Source organism: Mesitornis unicolor, unplaced genomic scaffold (assembly GCF_000695765.1).
Source record: "Mesitornis unicolor isolate BGI_N332 unplaced genomic scaffold, ASM69576v1 scaffold22559, whole genome shotgun sequence".
Lineage (NCBI taxonomy): Eukaryota > Metazoa > Chordata > Aves > Mesitornithiformes > Mesitornithidae > Mesitornis > Mesitornis unicolor.
Genome location: NW_010206925.1, coordinates 1 through 14412, shown reverse-complemented (window position 1 = coordinate 14412; position 14412 = coordinate 1). Strand labels below are relative to the sequence as shown.

Genomic DNA, 14412 nt, shown 5'->3' with positions numbered 1-14412 from the left:
CTCTGCACTTTCCCTTGTTATATTTCATTATCGTGTTATGTGCAGTGATCTCCTTCCCTTTCTTTGTCTTTTACCCATTAATCTGTATAGATTACAACAGAGCAGGAAAACTCTCCTCTTGGGAGCAGTGTAATAACTTTACAGCATGAATATATTCTGTATTAAATAGCTATTGCAAGGGTAGTCAAGATGAAAGATGAATCCCAGCAAATACTCAAAATGGTTTCTTCCCTGAGTATCATTCAAAACCTCCAAATCTTTTTTGTATCCCATGAACAGCCAACTCCTGTTTCTCCATAGACACTGAGCTGTGAATTCCTCACAGCTCTTGGTACATCTGGCCTTGGCATTCCTCTGCAGAGCCTTCTTTCTAACACGAAGCAGAGTGGATGCTCACAGCTTCTCTCTACAGACCTTCTGCATAAGACCAGGGGTTCCCTGTTCTCCTCAGATGGTAAATTTGCCTCGCAGGCTCTTCCCAATCCCTCTGCTACCCTTGGAAGACCAAGAGACCTGATTCCTGGCTTGCTTTTCAGATGGTAAATTTGCCTCGCAGGCTCTTCCCGATCCCTCTGCTACCCTTGGATAACCAAGAGACCTGATTCCTGGCTTGCTTTGCTTTTCAATTTCAGAACATACTCTGCAATTTGTCTTGTTTAGTTATGTTAATCTGGGACATTTTCTGTTGCATGCACAGGTATTAACGCATGCAGCACAACTTTCAAAAGCATTTGCATTGACTTAGTTAATAATGCATCCTGCCACTAAGCGTCTGTTCAGGAGATAAAAACGTAGCTAACCCCATCCCACTGCAAACTCCTAATGTTACATCTGATGCTCAGAGTTGAGTTAGAACATACTTTAAACTTCTACTCTTGGAAGTAAACGTGTGTGGTTCAAACACTTGCAGGTAGCAAACCACAAGGCTCACGAACTCCCTTAAACCAGAATTAAATCCGAAATTTAAATTGGCATTTAAACTCTTTCCAGTGCTCTTAACTCCAGTAAGGCCCCTTCTGCAAGAACAACACCGTGCAGCAGTTACCACGAGAAACACAAACCAGGAGTTGTGGCAGAAAGGCATCTTACACAACTGAAGAGCGTTCCTTTTCTTTGTTCCCTTGTAGGCAAAACTCCTAAAACAAAAGATGCTCATTTGCTTTCTGTTGTTTCCAGGAGCCAAACGGACACGCATGTCCCTGCAAACCCATTCACCCAAGCAGTGCTTTTGCAGCCAACGCTTCTAATTAAGCCTGTGAGAGTGGTATGAAAGGAGAGGTTAAGCAGGGCAAGAAGAGAGGCTTCAGTGACAAACAGCGAGCAGCCTGCAGGCAGTGGTTAAAGTACATTAAATACACTATTTCATTATGCTGCAAGAGGTAGGACCCTAAGGCAATTAAAAAGTAAGGAACTGCAGCACTCTTCCCCCTTGCTACAGTACCAAAATAACTTATTTCTTTGCCTCAGCTTCTCAGCAAGTACTGAATCTAGTAGGAAGCTTGAGAAAAGCCAAACCTGCACTCCAGAGTAGGTTGGAGCATCCCTCATCCAGCAGGCACAATTCATTTGGTCCCTTTTGCTCGCAGGAGCAAGGCTCAGAGCGGCCGACCAGGCTCTCCTCGCTGCCAGTCCCATATCAGCACAGTTGTTTCCGATGCTGCAGTCTCACCCTTGTGCAGTCCCATGTACCCCGCTTCTGTCAGTCAGCTCTCAGCCCTCATCAGAAAGGCTCTTTTCACATAAAACCCTTCAGGTCACACACGCGGTTCTCAGACATAGCAGGTAGCAATGGAAACTCCTACAGTTTTACCTTCAAGTGTCTAAAGCAGGGAGGGGATTTGCTTTAGGGTCTTCTGAGGTGAAGCAGGTTATGTCTTTCTGTTGGCCCTGATTTACTGCAGTACGTTGCTTCACTATTCCTCCTCTATTATCCTGATGAATACTGAATCTAAGAGGTTAAAAACAATCCATTTGTCACAATTTCACTCTGGCATTTTTACATTTTTGAGCTTAATAGGGACATGCTCTAACAGTACTGGAAAATTAAGCATTCATTGTGAGGAAGTGAGAATTCAAACATGTCCCTGAACAGTAGCTGCTTTCAGAGAAGTTACAATCTAGCAGTGGACAACACAGCTTTGGTCCCCACACCTTCAGTTCCTCGCATATACAACACATCCTGCATACACCGTAAGCTGAATCAAGTGCTACCAAAGTACTTCCTAAACAGAGGTTTCGGGGAGAGGGGCTGGGAGTTGAAAAATGCTTGACCTGAGTGGTTAAAGCGCTTCATAAATTTGTTTCATGTGTCAAAAAATGGAAACCAAGGCACAAAGTTGAGAAACCGTTTCAGATAAAGTCTGAAAATACAATGAGGATCACCTGCCTTTTCTTGTTCAAACAACTTCTTTCCTCTCTGCAGTTTTATTAATACCATGGGAGCTGCGAGGCACTCTGATGCCTTCCTGACAAGTCATCATCTGTACGTTATTGTACATACACCACTGCTTCTCCCCGGTGCTGCTGTCAAACTGCCTTTGAAGCAGAAGCAGAAGGATTTAATCAGCTTTTCAAAGTGTTAGAAGTCAGCGTGTTTCAGAATTTTCAGGCATTCTTGATGTTTGACTTTCTGTACCACCACTACTGAGACACTTCCTACATGAGGACTTTAATATATATCAGTTTCATTTGTATTGCTTTATTTTTTCACTTGAGTTATATCCAGTACAAATAAAAAGCTGAATGCACTTTAATTTTTGCTCAAGATAACTGACTGGCTGCCATTCTAGTTTAGCTTTGTCACATTACACTGTGGATTTTGAAAGCCCTCATAGTGAGTTTTTATTTATTTTGGCATTGTCATGATTCCATTGTTGACGTGCCTGCACTACGGACAAAAACATTGTGTGACGTGCCCTGTGCTCTGACAACATAGAGATGTCAGCACTGCTTCCCCAAGGAAGAGTGCTCAGCTAACACAGGAAGTGAGGAGAGCACACGGATGACAAACCAGACACTTCTATCCCTTGGCTAAATCACTCTCTGTTCTCAAGTTACTGGCAGGCAAAGACATCTATTGGTGCCAAATGAGACTGCAGCCATCAGCAATAAATGAAATGCAAGGACAATGCCACAAGATGTGAAGCTACAGTGACTGACAACGTCGGTTGACAACGAAACATGAGAATGAGAGGCTGCAAAATAGAGTGTGGGAGTGGTACTTAAACCTCCTTACGCTGGAAGCAAAACGATGAAGAAGATCCAAGTCTGTACGACCAGGTGGGAAGTCCAAGTCCTGCAATGTTAGCGCCCAGGATACCCAAAGCAACAGAGGCTCTTGTGAACGTCTCAGCACAGCCACAGCAGGCAGACACCTCGCATGGTGGTTATTTCAACAAAGAAACGCTTGTTGACATCAAAAGCTGGCGAGGGTTGTCATGAGAGCGGGTAGATGAGGTACTTAAGGATATGGTTTAGCGGGTAGACAGGAGCGGTTGGACGTGATGATCTCAGAGGGCTTTTCCAACCAAGCGATTCTGTGATTCTGATTCTGTTTTCCAGCACACAACCAAAGGTCCAGTTCAAAAGTCACACAGATGGGAACACACAGGATTCCTCAGCCCCCTTCGCCTGGGAGGGGCTGGGCAGGGGGATGAATGAACAGGAAAAACAAGGGGGTGGGGGGCAGTGAAAGGCAAAGCGCTGCTGCTTGTGCCAGCAGCTACGTGTGACAGCCTGCTGCTACCCCAGCAACAGCTACGTGTCACAGCCGGGCTGCTCTGCCATCTGTGTCCCCTGCTGCAAGTCTCAGGTGCAACCTGGCACGCGTTTAAGTCAAGTTTGGCCTAAAGGTTTTGGGTAGGGAGTCAAACTAAAAGTGTGAGCATCTATACGAAGCTCACATTGATCTGCTTCACAGGAGGAGGGGAAAGCCACATCACCTATTTGAAGATGAATCTTTATAATGAATTGGGGTAGATACCCACAATGGGAAAAAATCCCTCAGAATAGAGAAATCACACCAGACATTTTTTCCTCTACAAATCTAGGCTTTTGCGGTGCTTTGGGTCAAGAATTATGTTTTCACTGGGGCATATCTTTGCACATCAATTAATTCACATGATTCTTATTTTACTTCATGTTTTTCATAGCATTTCCTAGTCGGAAGAGGTGCAGAGGCTGCTTGATGTGCCAATACTCAATCTGACATTTTTCTGGCAGAAGATTTCTATCAAGCAGTCAACTTCATTCTGTAACTCAGAACATGCTTTTACCATGCCACCTATCTCAGGCCAGTTGTATTCATTATCTTACCAACCCAGCGAGCTGATTTTAGCTACTGAAATATTAACAGGACAGTGAAAAGGACACGCTCTCACCTTGGCCAACTGCAATCTCACGGTAATTAGTCACTGGTAAAACATACACAGCCATTTTCTGGAAGTTTCCTGGAAAACAGTCCCCTCCTACCCCTGCCCCTGTAAATAACCACCACTTTTTTGCACAGGAGTTGCATTAGTGTCATATCAGACCTGTCTCGCACTGCCATTACAAAACTCTCCAGGTTTGGGCCTTTGCAGAGGTCCAGCGAGGTCGTTGTTAACCACTGACAGGTTTTGCTCTGGTTATTGGTGCTACCAATACCTCTGCACGTGAAGCATCTCTCAAGAGTTCAGGAATAAAATTCTCACAGGTTTCTACTACTGGGATTATCCCTCTTCTTCAGGCTGACAGTCGTACCCCCAGCACAAGATGCTCCCGTGTTACTTGCTTTAGTGATTTTCTTTTGTTCCAGGATTTCTAGTTTCTTCATTTAAGTTTCCTGTGGAGTTTTCTGTCCAAAGACATCGTTCAGAGCCTTTCTGTTCATTGAATCCTAACGTGTTAATACCAAATAGCATTGGAGACCGCTCAAATAGGCATCTATCCCCTTTAAATAATCCATTTAATAACTATATTCTCTACACTGCATACTCACAGCACCCAATACTATCAGAAAAAAGAGAAAAGCTCTTGTGTGCAAAAAGCAGTGAGCTTAAACCTTAGAGATTGTATTTTCATTTTGGAAAACAACCCAAATCGTCCAGAAGGAGGAACACCAAGCCTGCTGCAGTTGAAGCATCACGTAAGACTTTGCTTTGCTGAGCAACAGCATGAAAGACTCAGCTCCAGGATACTCAATCAAGAACGGACTGTGCATATTGACAGGTTGCTAAGTTACTAAAAATCGGATATATGCTAAAAATGTTTGGACAATAATTTTCTCTTTGACCCAGTACTAATTCTGCCTGCGACAAGGAAAAAATGAGACAAGTTGTTGAAACAGATGCCGAAGATTTTATACAAGGAATGTCATGGCTGCTTTCTCTTTGTGCATTAACATGGTAGTAAAGCTACATGCATAAACAGCACACAGGGCACAGCCTACAAACCAAGAACACATTGCTCACCCATTAAAAAAATAAAAATACTTTGAAGCACAGAATTATGCTGGATGTGCAGAGTGTCTTTGAAGAGAGGATTTCTACCTGTACTAGTGCCCTCCCTTGGGCAACTGTCAGTTTATGGCAGACTTTGCTTACAAAACCATCAGCCAGTCCCCAGTAGACTCAGCCGGTACTGAAGGTGTCCTGGAACGTCTTCCAAGTCCGTTTCCACGTGTAGGCTGGATAGAGTTGCGAAGGAGCAATCACTTTGTATGTTCTTTCAGAGACAAAGTGAGAACCACTCGTTAACAAGGAAAAAGTCGGTACGCTCGTTCAGAAGATAAAGGGGTTTTTATAGCAGTTAATTTAATAATACAGTCCTAAAAGGGGGTGTTGGGCACTCATCTACACAAGAGCACATTTAATAAGCTGGGGAAGAAATACCACAGTTCCAGGACATTGCATCAAACTCCAGCCATTCCAAGAGGACACGACTCTCATGTGTTGGAAGAATTCTTGTCTATGTCAGCCAAGAAGGGAGAATTTGAGGCAGTTCAATCCACAGTGGTCTCTTCCTTCTTCTAACTGGAACCACAAATCCACAGTATAAGATAGTATTAGTTAGGTTAAGTGGTGGCTTTGAGAATAAAATCAGTGAATTCATTGCAGTCCTTTAATAAAAGGATGAAGTCCAGTGAGTGCCAGTTGCTAGGAGCAAAGAAGAAAGGTTTCCATTTTCCACGTGGATTTGTAAGCTCATATTATTAGAAAAAAAAAAGTCAAATCTGTGCAGTTTCTATGCAACCACATCTGGGAACAGAGGTTACACAGACTCCAGGATCACTTAAAAAGCAGGGGGGGGAAGAAAAGTCATCACAACCCAAACAACTCAAACTTCGTATTTCAGAATTGCCTACATAACTTGTTTTCTTGTTCTGCTCTGGACAAAACCTTTAACTGCAACAAGCTGGCAGAGAAACTTGAAGAAAACCTGAGTACATGAGAACGTTGTCAGGGAGAGCAAGACCCTGCTACCTTTTGATCTGGTATTGAAGTTGAAACGGCAAAATCGGAATGCTTTGCCTTGTGCCATATGATTTGCTTCATCTTTCAGAGCCCTACTGGTCTCTACCAGGGGATCTATTTCAACTCGACACCTCTTGCACTGCAAGACCACCGCTCATATCACAGTTCAAACAAACTTGCTAATGAATCTGGGTTTAACCTTCCACGGCCAGAACGGCACCTCCAGGTGTAGGGTTGGTTGAATTACCAGGTGTAATTCACACATCAACATCGGAGATTTCCTGACAGCACAGAGTCCAAACCTTCCTCACAGGACATCGTGATCAGCAAGACGTTCCAAAAGAAGAACCAGAAGCCTGGAAGTCTGATCCAATATAGTCTGATCCACCACCATCCATCCTTTGAACTAGGAATACTCAAAGCTTCATTAGCCAACTGCATTCTTAATGTACTAATTTATACATAGATAGATATATATAGAGATATTTTTTTTAAATTGGAATAAAATACACTGGATTTTGGTTTGCTCAGTTACAAGGGAGCTCCCTCCCTTCCCCAGTTAATTTGAAATTAAAACCTAGAGGCTGAATTTAAGCTCATTCCCAGTGTTCCAAGATGGATATAACACGAGAGGAGGCCAGAAACTGGAAACATGCACTCTGGCTGCAACAGGTTAAGAGGTGAAGGGGAGACCAGATATTTTCATTTGTAACCCTGAGAACATAAGGAATTGCAAAGATCCGGAGAAGAGCCTGGGATTAAAGGTCACCAGGCTTTTTATTGCAGTTAAAGCAAACTCGGACTGGGTGATCCCATCCACGAGAGGGAACCGCTCTGCGGTCGTGTGAGCATTCGTCACAGAATCCCTGGCCACAGGCCCGACAGTGGTGTTTGGAGAGTTTGATACTGAATTCCTTCCGGCAGTTGTGGCAGTGCAGGATTTCATGGTCTGGTACCCAGTATGCAGGTCGGGCAGCATCTTTTACCAGACCTAGGGAGGAAGTGAGGGAGGGGAGGAGGTGAGAAAGAGAGAGAAGAAAATCATCTGTGAACATGAGCGTGTCAAGAATGTACTCCAGAGGAAGTACTCACACACTGCAAGTCACACCACTGCCATTAGGGGAAAGAAGAGCTACTGACAGAACGCTTCAGTGCAGCAGGTTGTCATTTAAGCCATTCTGCCATTCTCCTCAGTTCTGCCTCTCTTCAAAGGGACAGATTGTTTCTCCTTAAATGGTGGCATCTTCCCTTACCCAGACTCTTTCAGAGGTTGAGACACTTGCTTTTCCCTACCTAGAGTTTCAGCCGTGGCCAAAAAACCACAGTCACCAAACCAAACATTCAGAAATGCTTGCACTGTCTGAACTGAGAAAGGGATTTACTCTGCCTTTCATTGAGTCAGACCACAAACACCCCCAAGGGTGATGGCAGGACATGTTGTAGGCAAAGCAGTGGAATGATGATCTGCACAATGAGTAGGAGGTCAGGTCCAACAACAGATTCAAACACCAAGTGTTTGCTGCCATACCTGAGCTGCTATCCAGCACATGAAGGAGCAGCACACTCACTGCACTATGCTCACTGTTAAAGACCACGTTACTGATTAAGTTCTCATCATTACCAACCTGGACAGCTTCAGATTCTCAGCCCTCCCTTGCAGAAGTACCAAGTGCCAGCACTATCCATGAACACGCTTAAAAGGCACTCAGCATTTTTGGAAAAAAAACCAAACCTGATAATATGCTTCCTAATTGGCAAGTCTTTGGGGAACTCCAGCTGGCAGGTCACCGCAGTGATGCATCAGAGGAGCACGAATTACTCACAGCTTGGTGCACACAGATTTGCACAACAGGGAGAAAAGAAAGGATATGAACTGCAAAAACAATGTGCTGAAAAGCAAGAGGAAACATCAAGAGAGAGGGGTGCAGGCTGCAGAACTGCTGACAACAGTGGTGTCATAGCAGAAGTGCCAGCCTGCCACACAAACTCTTGAAGTTTAATCAGAGGTTTTGCTCTGTGAAAACAAAATTGTCTCTAGACCAAAAAAACCAACAAAAACCAACACAAAATCCATCAGAAAAGAAAAGAGCTCACCTAAGGGAATGTCCATGGCTGTCACCACTGCTCCAAGAGTGTTCTGCACAGCTTCCCCCACCTTCCTGGCAATAAGTGTCCCCCCTTCCTCATCTGAGGGTAGCTCAGCTACATCTGCATGACACAAGAGTAAAGAACCCAGCACAGCTCACCACAAGTTCTGCCAAGTTTCAGTTAATTTACATTAGCAAAACCAGCAACAAACCCAAAAGACAGCTTGGGGCCTCTTCTCAGCCTTTATTTCCCACATCCCCAATCCTTGATTGCAGAATTTTCACCTTCATTTCAGCAATAATGGACAAAGTACAATAGTCTGCTGAAACAGCAGCATCCCTCCACACCATCAGCAGGTGCCAGGAAAACAAAGTAAAGATCCCATTAGCAAATAATTTGCCAGGGGGTCAGATATTTGGTAGCTCGTTGCAAGGGTAACCTTCCTGCCAAAAGACACCAAGCTCTTCAGCTTCCCCACTAAAAACTCTGTGCCAAAGTCCAGTTTGAACAACACTGCCCAAAGGGACCGATTGTGATCCAGAACCCAGGCACAAAGACTTCAAACTGCTGCCCAGGGATAGTTCTGTCAGAAACAACTCAGAATTACCTAACTGGATGCCCCTGTTCTCATAGCAGTTGTCACACACGCGCACCGGTGCTGGTCCCCAGCCTCGCTCAGGCACTGGACGGGTCTTGGAAGAACAGCCATCACAGAAGCCCTCTCCACAGGCCCGGCAGTGATGTTTGGTGTCGTTATCTTTAAAAGGTGTGTTGCACTTGTTACAATTCTAACCAGAATGACACAAAGAAAAACTGTTAGCTTCATCTTCCTTAATAGAGAAATGGCAGAATCCCAGGATGGGAAGAGTCAGACTGAAATTGTGAAAAATACAGTTACAGCCAAGACTTGGGTGCTACCAGTCCCATAACTTTACCCTAGGGAAGTGATTAGGACAGGCAGATGTACACTGGTTAAGCCAACAGATTGCTCTGATCCCTTCATTCACAACCACAAATTAGTACAGTCATCACGCAGGGCTGAATGCAGGTATTTGTTTTTTTGGGGGGTAAGAATTCAGAAGACAGTTTTCATTGAAGAAGGGTCTATTTCCTGCAAGACACAGGGAATCCTCTTCTAGTTTGAGGCCAGCTTTTTGCACCTGATATGAAACCAGAGCTTAATCTTTGCACCTATAAAAACAGTACTATCGACTGCAATAGCCAGTCATTACATGTCGATCTTTGTTTTGAAGAGCAAGCTCATGCAAGCTAGGATTCTCTGTGATACTGCTGGAAGAGCAGGTCACAAAAAATAGAGAGGAAAGAGTCTCTTTAGCAGGGTCTCTGAACAGTCTCTGTTCATACTTTCTCTGGCTAAGTCAAGAATGGGAAGAGCTGAAAGCATTTCAGTTCTCTCAAAACTGTAGGAAAAGGCCTTGCTGCAATAAACCAAGAAGCATTTGGATTCTGCAAAATCCTACATTACATCAAGGGTGAGGAAAGGGGGTCTTAGCTATGCAAAGCTTTTCTGTACAGCAGCTTCTACTTACCAGGATCTGAGAGTTGGGTCTCCAGTAAGCTGGGGCAATCTGGTCTGTCAACCAGGAGGTCACAGCTTTTGTGGGTCCCAGGCTGAGTTCAGATACTGATTGCGCCATGAAATTCATCCCATCCAACAAACGCTGGGCTGCATTGTTGTTGTCTTTCAGGAATCCATCAGTCTGGAATGAAATGGATATTCATTTGAGAATAAACCAAGGAAACCTCATTTCTTTTAGAAGCAGATGGCTCTGTGACCCACTGTTCCTGTTAAACTGGAAGGCAAGCATGAGAAAAAAAAACTCACCAGCTCTGCTTTGAAATACAAGGGCTGGTTTTAATGATGTACCATTCACACGAAGCACTCATGAACTGGGAACTTAGCCATTTCAAGATAGCCAAAAAATGGCCTTGCAAAGGTGCTTTTAAACAGCACAGACAGGGACCAGCTCTACTGAAAGCCAATCCATTTTCTCCATCAACACCCAGAAGAACCAACGTAAACACGTGCGTGGCTGCACAAGTACACAAATACTTATCCAGCAGACTTACCCCTGGCCAGACATGCTCGATTTCTGTCCTTACTACAGTGTTCACAGGATCTTGGTTGCCAAACCAGTACTGTCGGCTGCGGTACACCACCCCACAATTGGGGCACTCAATCACGTATCTGCAGAAGAGGAAGATGAGTTACCTCATGAGAAACCAAGTCCAATGCTCCAGGCAGTACAGATGCAACAGGGAGCAGAGATCTGAGCTGCAGTACTCACCCTGACCAGGCATATTTGGCAAGGCCCAGCCAAGGGGAGTCAGTGGAAGCAGAGGTTTTTGGCACCACGCTGACCTCCATCCCTCGTTCGTAACAGGCCTGTAACACAAATGCTCAATTAAAACTGCATTCCTGAGAATCCCAGACCCCAGGTCTTGCAGCTGTTTGTCCACATAAAGCATTTTCCTGTCTCTTGCACACATCCTTCAGAAAAATTGGCTAATGCCAAGCAATGGGCAGAAGCAAATAAAAAGAGTAACCACATTAAGTTTGTAGAAGGTCAACATCACCCAGGTTGTGAGTAGCTGAGTCCACAATTTAACTAGCAAATGACACATAGCATGCACATGGGCTGACCTCTCCAAGCAAAAACACAAGTTCAATAGGGATCAATTTTTCTTGTAAAGGCCATGAGCACCTCTCCTCTTTGAAAAAATGCAAGAAAACAGGCACACGCCAGTGACATTCCTCATTTATTGGGCCATCCTTTCCTTCTCCATTCTTCAGACCTTGTCCTTGTGTCACTACTCACCTTGCAAGTGTAGACTCTGTTATCATACTGGTGAGAATATCTGCATCGACTTTTGGATTCGTGAGGGACTCCTTCCTTTGCATGGTTCATGCTCTTCTTACAGCCACACCTGAGCATGCAAAAGCAAAGAGTACATACAGCAATGGCATCATTTATCACTGAAAGGCAGGCTCTCTGGAAGGAGGTGTAGCAACTGCTTCACAGTACAAAGCAGCACCACACAACAGTTCAGTGCAGGAAATTATCACTGTAGCCAATTTTAATTTCATAGAGAGTTTTAGGAAGGACTACCCAAGTTTGGAAGTCAACCAAGACAGAGCCAACACTGCAGCCTTTGCAAGGAGCAACTAGAAATTCTCTTATGAGTGTAAAAGAGCAGGAACATAACACTGTAACACACTTGATAGAAAACATTTCCAGAAGCACAATCAGCCATACTGTCAGCTGCTATAGACTGCTCACAGCCACAGAGCACTGACTGCCACCTATTGCCCTCTCAGGCTCAGTCTTTGGGCTCTTCCCAGATTGCTATGAGCCAAGTGCTAACCCAACCTGGGGCTCCACTTAGATCAAGTCACTGAACACAGCCCAGACCCGTGATAATGTGTGCTTTGGGACTGTTTATGCTGTTTAGGTAATAAAAACAGCAGGAAAAATCATCATAGGAAGTTTCAGGGGACAACTTTAGACACTCCTTTCTTTCTGTCCTGTGTGCACTGGGGAAAAGATACAGGCAGAACAGATTTGTAGCCATACACAATAATAGAGTAGGCAAAGACCATGCATCCAGCTGGGACATGGCAATAACAGCTCTCCAATTCACCTAAGAGCTGAATTTCAAGCAAATTCTGCCTGGAAGTACTGGCTGATGATAGGTGACATCAGGTGTCAAGATGTCACAGGAACCTTGCACTCTATGGCTGCAGACCAGGGCAGCACTATCTTCTAGAAGGACGAAGGTGCATTTCTCATCTACTTACCCACAGCTGAGGCACACAGAGGAGCACGTGAAATATTCATCTGGAAAAAAAGAGCTGTGAGCCATCTGGTCATCAGGGATCTCCCCACTGAACCGATCACTTAGAGCCTGTCAAACAGAAGAGAATGAACTTGTGAGGGACTGAGAGCAATGCAGATGTTTTATGAAAGCTCTTGCAAGCAAAAGCATGGGTTCCTCTACTGGAGGGAGAGGCAGAGAGAGGGTACACAGCCAATAAGGTCTTACTAACCTGATGAACTTGTGAGGGACTGAGAGCAATGCAGACGTTTTAGGAAAGCTCTTGCAAGCAAAAGCTTCCTCTACTGGAGGGAAAGGCAGAGAGAGGGTACACAGCCAATAAAGTCTTACTAACCTGGAAACCAAGGATTAGAAACCAAGCAAAAAGACAATCTTACACTTGTATGGAAGTGACCTGAATGCTTGTAAGATCCTTGCTCTTCCCCTCTCCTCCTGCCTCTACTTTGAATTTTACAGCAGAAATGGGCAGTAGAAGATTGCATCTTTGAATTTTACAGCAGAAATGGGCAGTAGAAAATTACATTCACCTCTGTGCACACAACCCATGCCCAAAATAGCAGAGTGCTTGCTAAAAGGGCTTTGCATTCTGGAAACCTCCAGGAAACTCAGAGAGTCATTTCTCACAGTACAGGAGGACACACTTTTTGCCCCTTAGCTCAGAAAGGGCTGCCCTGAGCTTTCCTCTGGACCCTTGAACAATTGGTCTTCTCTGGTGAAACTGCAGGACTGAGACAAAGGGATTTGTTCTCTTTCCTGGGAGCATCTCTTCTCAGGTTCAGGTAGTCCTTAGCCTTGGCACACTTAACTTTTTTTCAGTTCTTTTGGGTGTTATAAAGGAAAAAAGAAGTAAGCACTGTAACCAAGCAGATCGTTAGGGTTTTTCCTCAATGGCTCTGAAGGCGTAAGGTGTAACTGAAACTCTTCCTACAGCTGAGGTAATGAGAGCGGCTGCCTTTCTTTCTCTTCCTTCCTCTCCCCTCCCACAGAGCGGTGGGGGAGAGCATCTCTGCTGTCTAACAAGGGCTGACTGCACACACACACACATATATACCTATATCTCCCACCACAGCTTCTCTCAGATAAGATCTCTGTCGTGGTTTAGGCCCAGTCAGCAACTGAGCACCACCCAGACACTCGCTCGCTCCTACACCCGGAGAAAATATAACAAATGGCTTGTGGGTCGAGTAGCTTCTCACAGGAGCCACCCCCCAGTACCAAAATCCTGCCACACAAACCCAATACAATCTCTTTGCAGACATTTGATTTCACCCAATTTCAAGGAAACTACATAATCCTAGAATCGTTACGGTTGGAAAAGACCTTTAAGATCATGAAGTTCAACCGTTATCCAACTCTACCATGCCCACTTCTAAACCATGTCCTAGAAATTAAACTGGAATTAAGCACTCCAGCTGTTTTCCCCTTGCTGCCTGTCTGCTCCCTAACGCAAGGAACTGTGTACATGCCACCCTGATACTTCCCTCTGTGCTTCAGCTGCCTTAAACACAGAGCAGCTGGAATTATCTGTTTCAACAGCTGTGACTAACAGAAAAGACTGCTAATGCTACCTTCTTCTGCAGATATGGCCCAGCTCTGCCCACCCCTCCCAGATGACAGCTGTGCTCTTTGGGCCTATGAAAAGATGACACTGATCAGGTAGTGGCAGCACTGCACAGAAACTTGTAGGACAGACTGCAAATTTAAAGACCTCAAAATCCCTCTAACATCCCCCTAACAACCTTCTAAGAAAATCACCAGCTGCTTTCTCCAATTCCTTTTATTAAGCCTTCTGATCTGATGCTGCACCTCTAAAATGATAGATCATTTGGCTTGCTCCCATCTTGTTTCCTAGCTACCAACACATCTCCTTCCTCCTTGTTGCCTCCTAGCCCCTGGGTCACACTACACTCAGTGCTAGGTTTTGCCAACCATTGACTCCCACCAAACCTCTTGCATTTCCCCTCCTTGCGCTGAGACCATCCTGAGGAATCTCACCAACAACTCCTTCTGGGCC

At 44.8% G+C, this 14412-nt stretch overlaps 1 protein-coding gene across 1 annotated transcript; it reads right to left on the bottom strand.

Annotated features, from left to right (window-relative positions):
- Positions 1 to 5314: 5314 nt before the first annotated feature.
- Positions 5315 to 12470, bottom strand: ZFYVE1 (zinc finger, FYVE domain containing 1). Its single transcript, XM_010191961.1, has 8 exons — positions 12361 to 12470; positions 11381 to 11489; positions 10850 to 10947; positions 10632 to 10749; positions 10091 to 10261; positions 9148 to 9328; positions 8547 to 8660; positions 5315 to 7443 (listed from the first exon to the last, which is right to left on the bottom strand). The coding sequence occupies exons 1-8, from the start codon at positions 12423 to 12425 to the stop codon at positions 7211 to 7213; spliced, it is 1089 nt and encodes a 362-aa protein (XP_010190263.1). The 5' UTR covers positions 12426 to 12470; the 3' UTR covers positions 5315 to 7210.
- Positions 12471 to 14412: the final 1942 nt, after the last annotated feature.

Bases quoted from the DNA above. Each gene is read 5' to 3' on its own strand.
- ZFYVE1 (XM_010191961.1), bottom strand. From the start codon at position 12,425: ATGGCTCACAGCTCTTTTTTTCCAGATGAATATTTCACGTGCTCCTCT. The intron at 10,948-11,380 runs GTGAGTAGTGAC...TTTGTGTTACAG, and splicing joins ACAGAGTCTACACTTGCAAG to GCCTGTTACGAACGAGGGAT. The intron at 8,661-9,147 runs GTAATTCTGAGT...TGTGTCATGCAG, and splicing joins GAACAGGGGCATCCAGTTAG to ATGTAGCTGAGCTACCCTCA.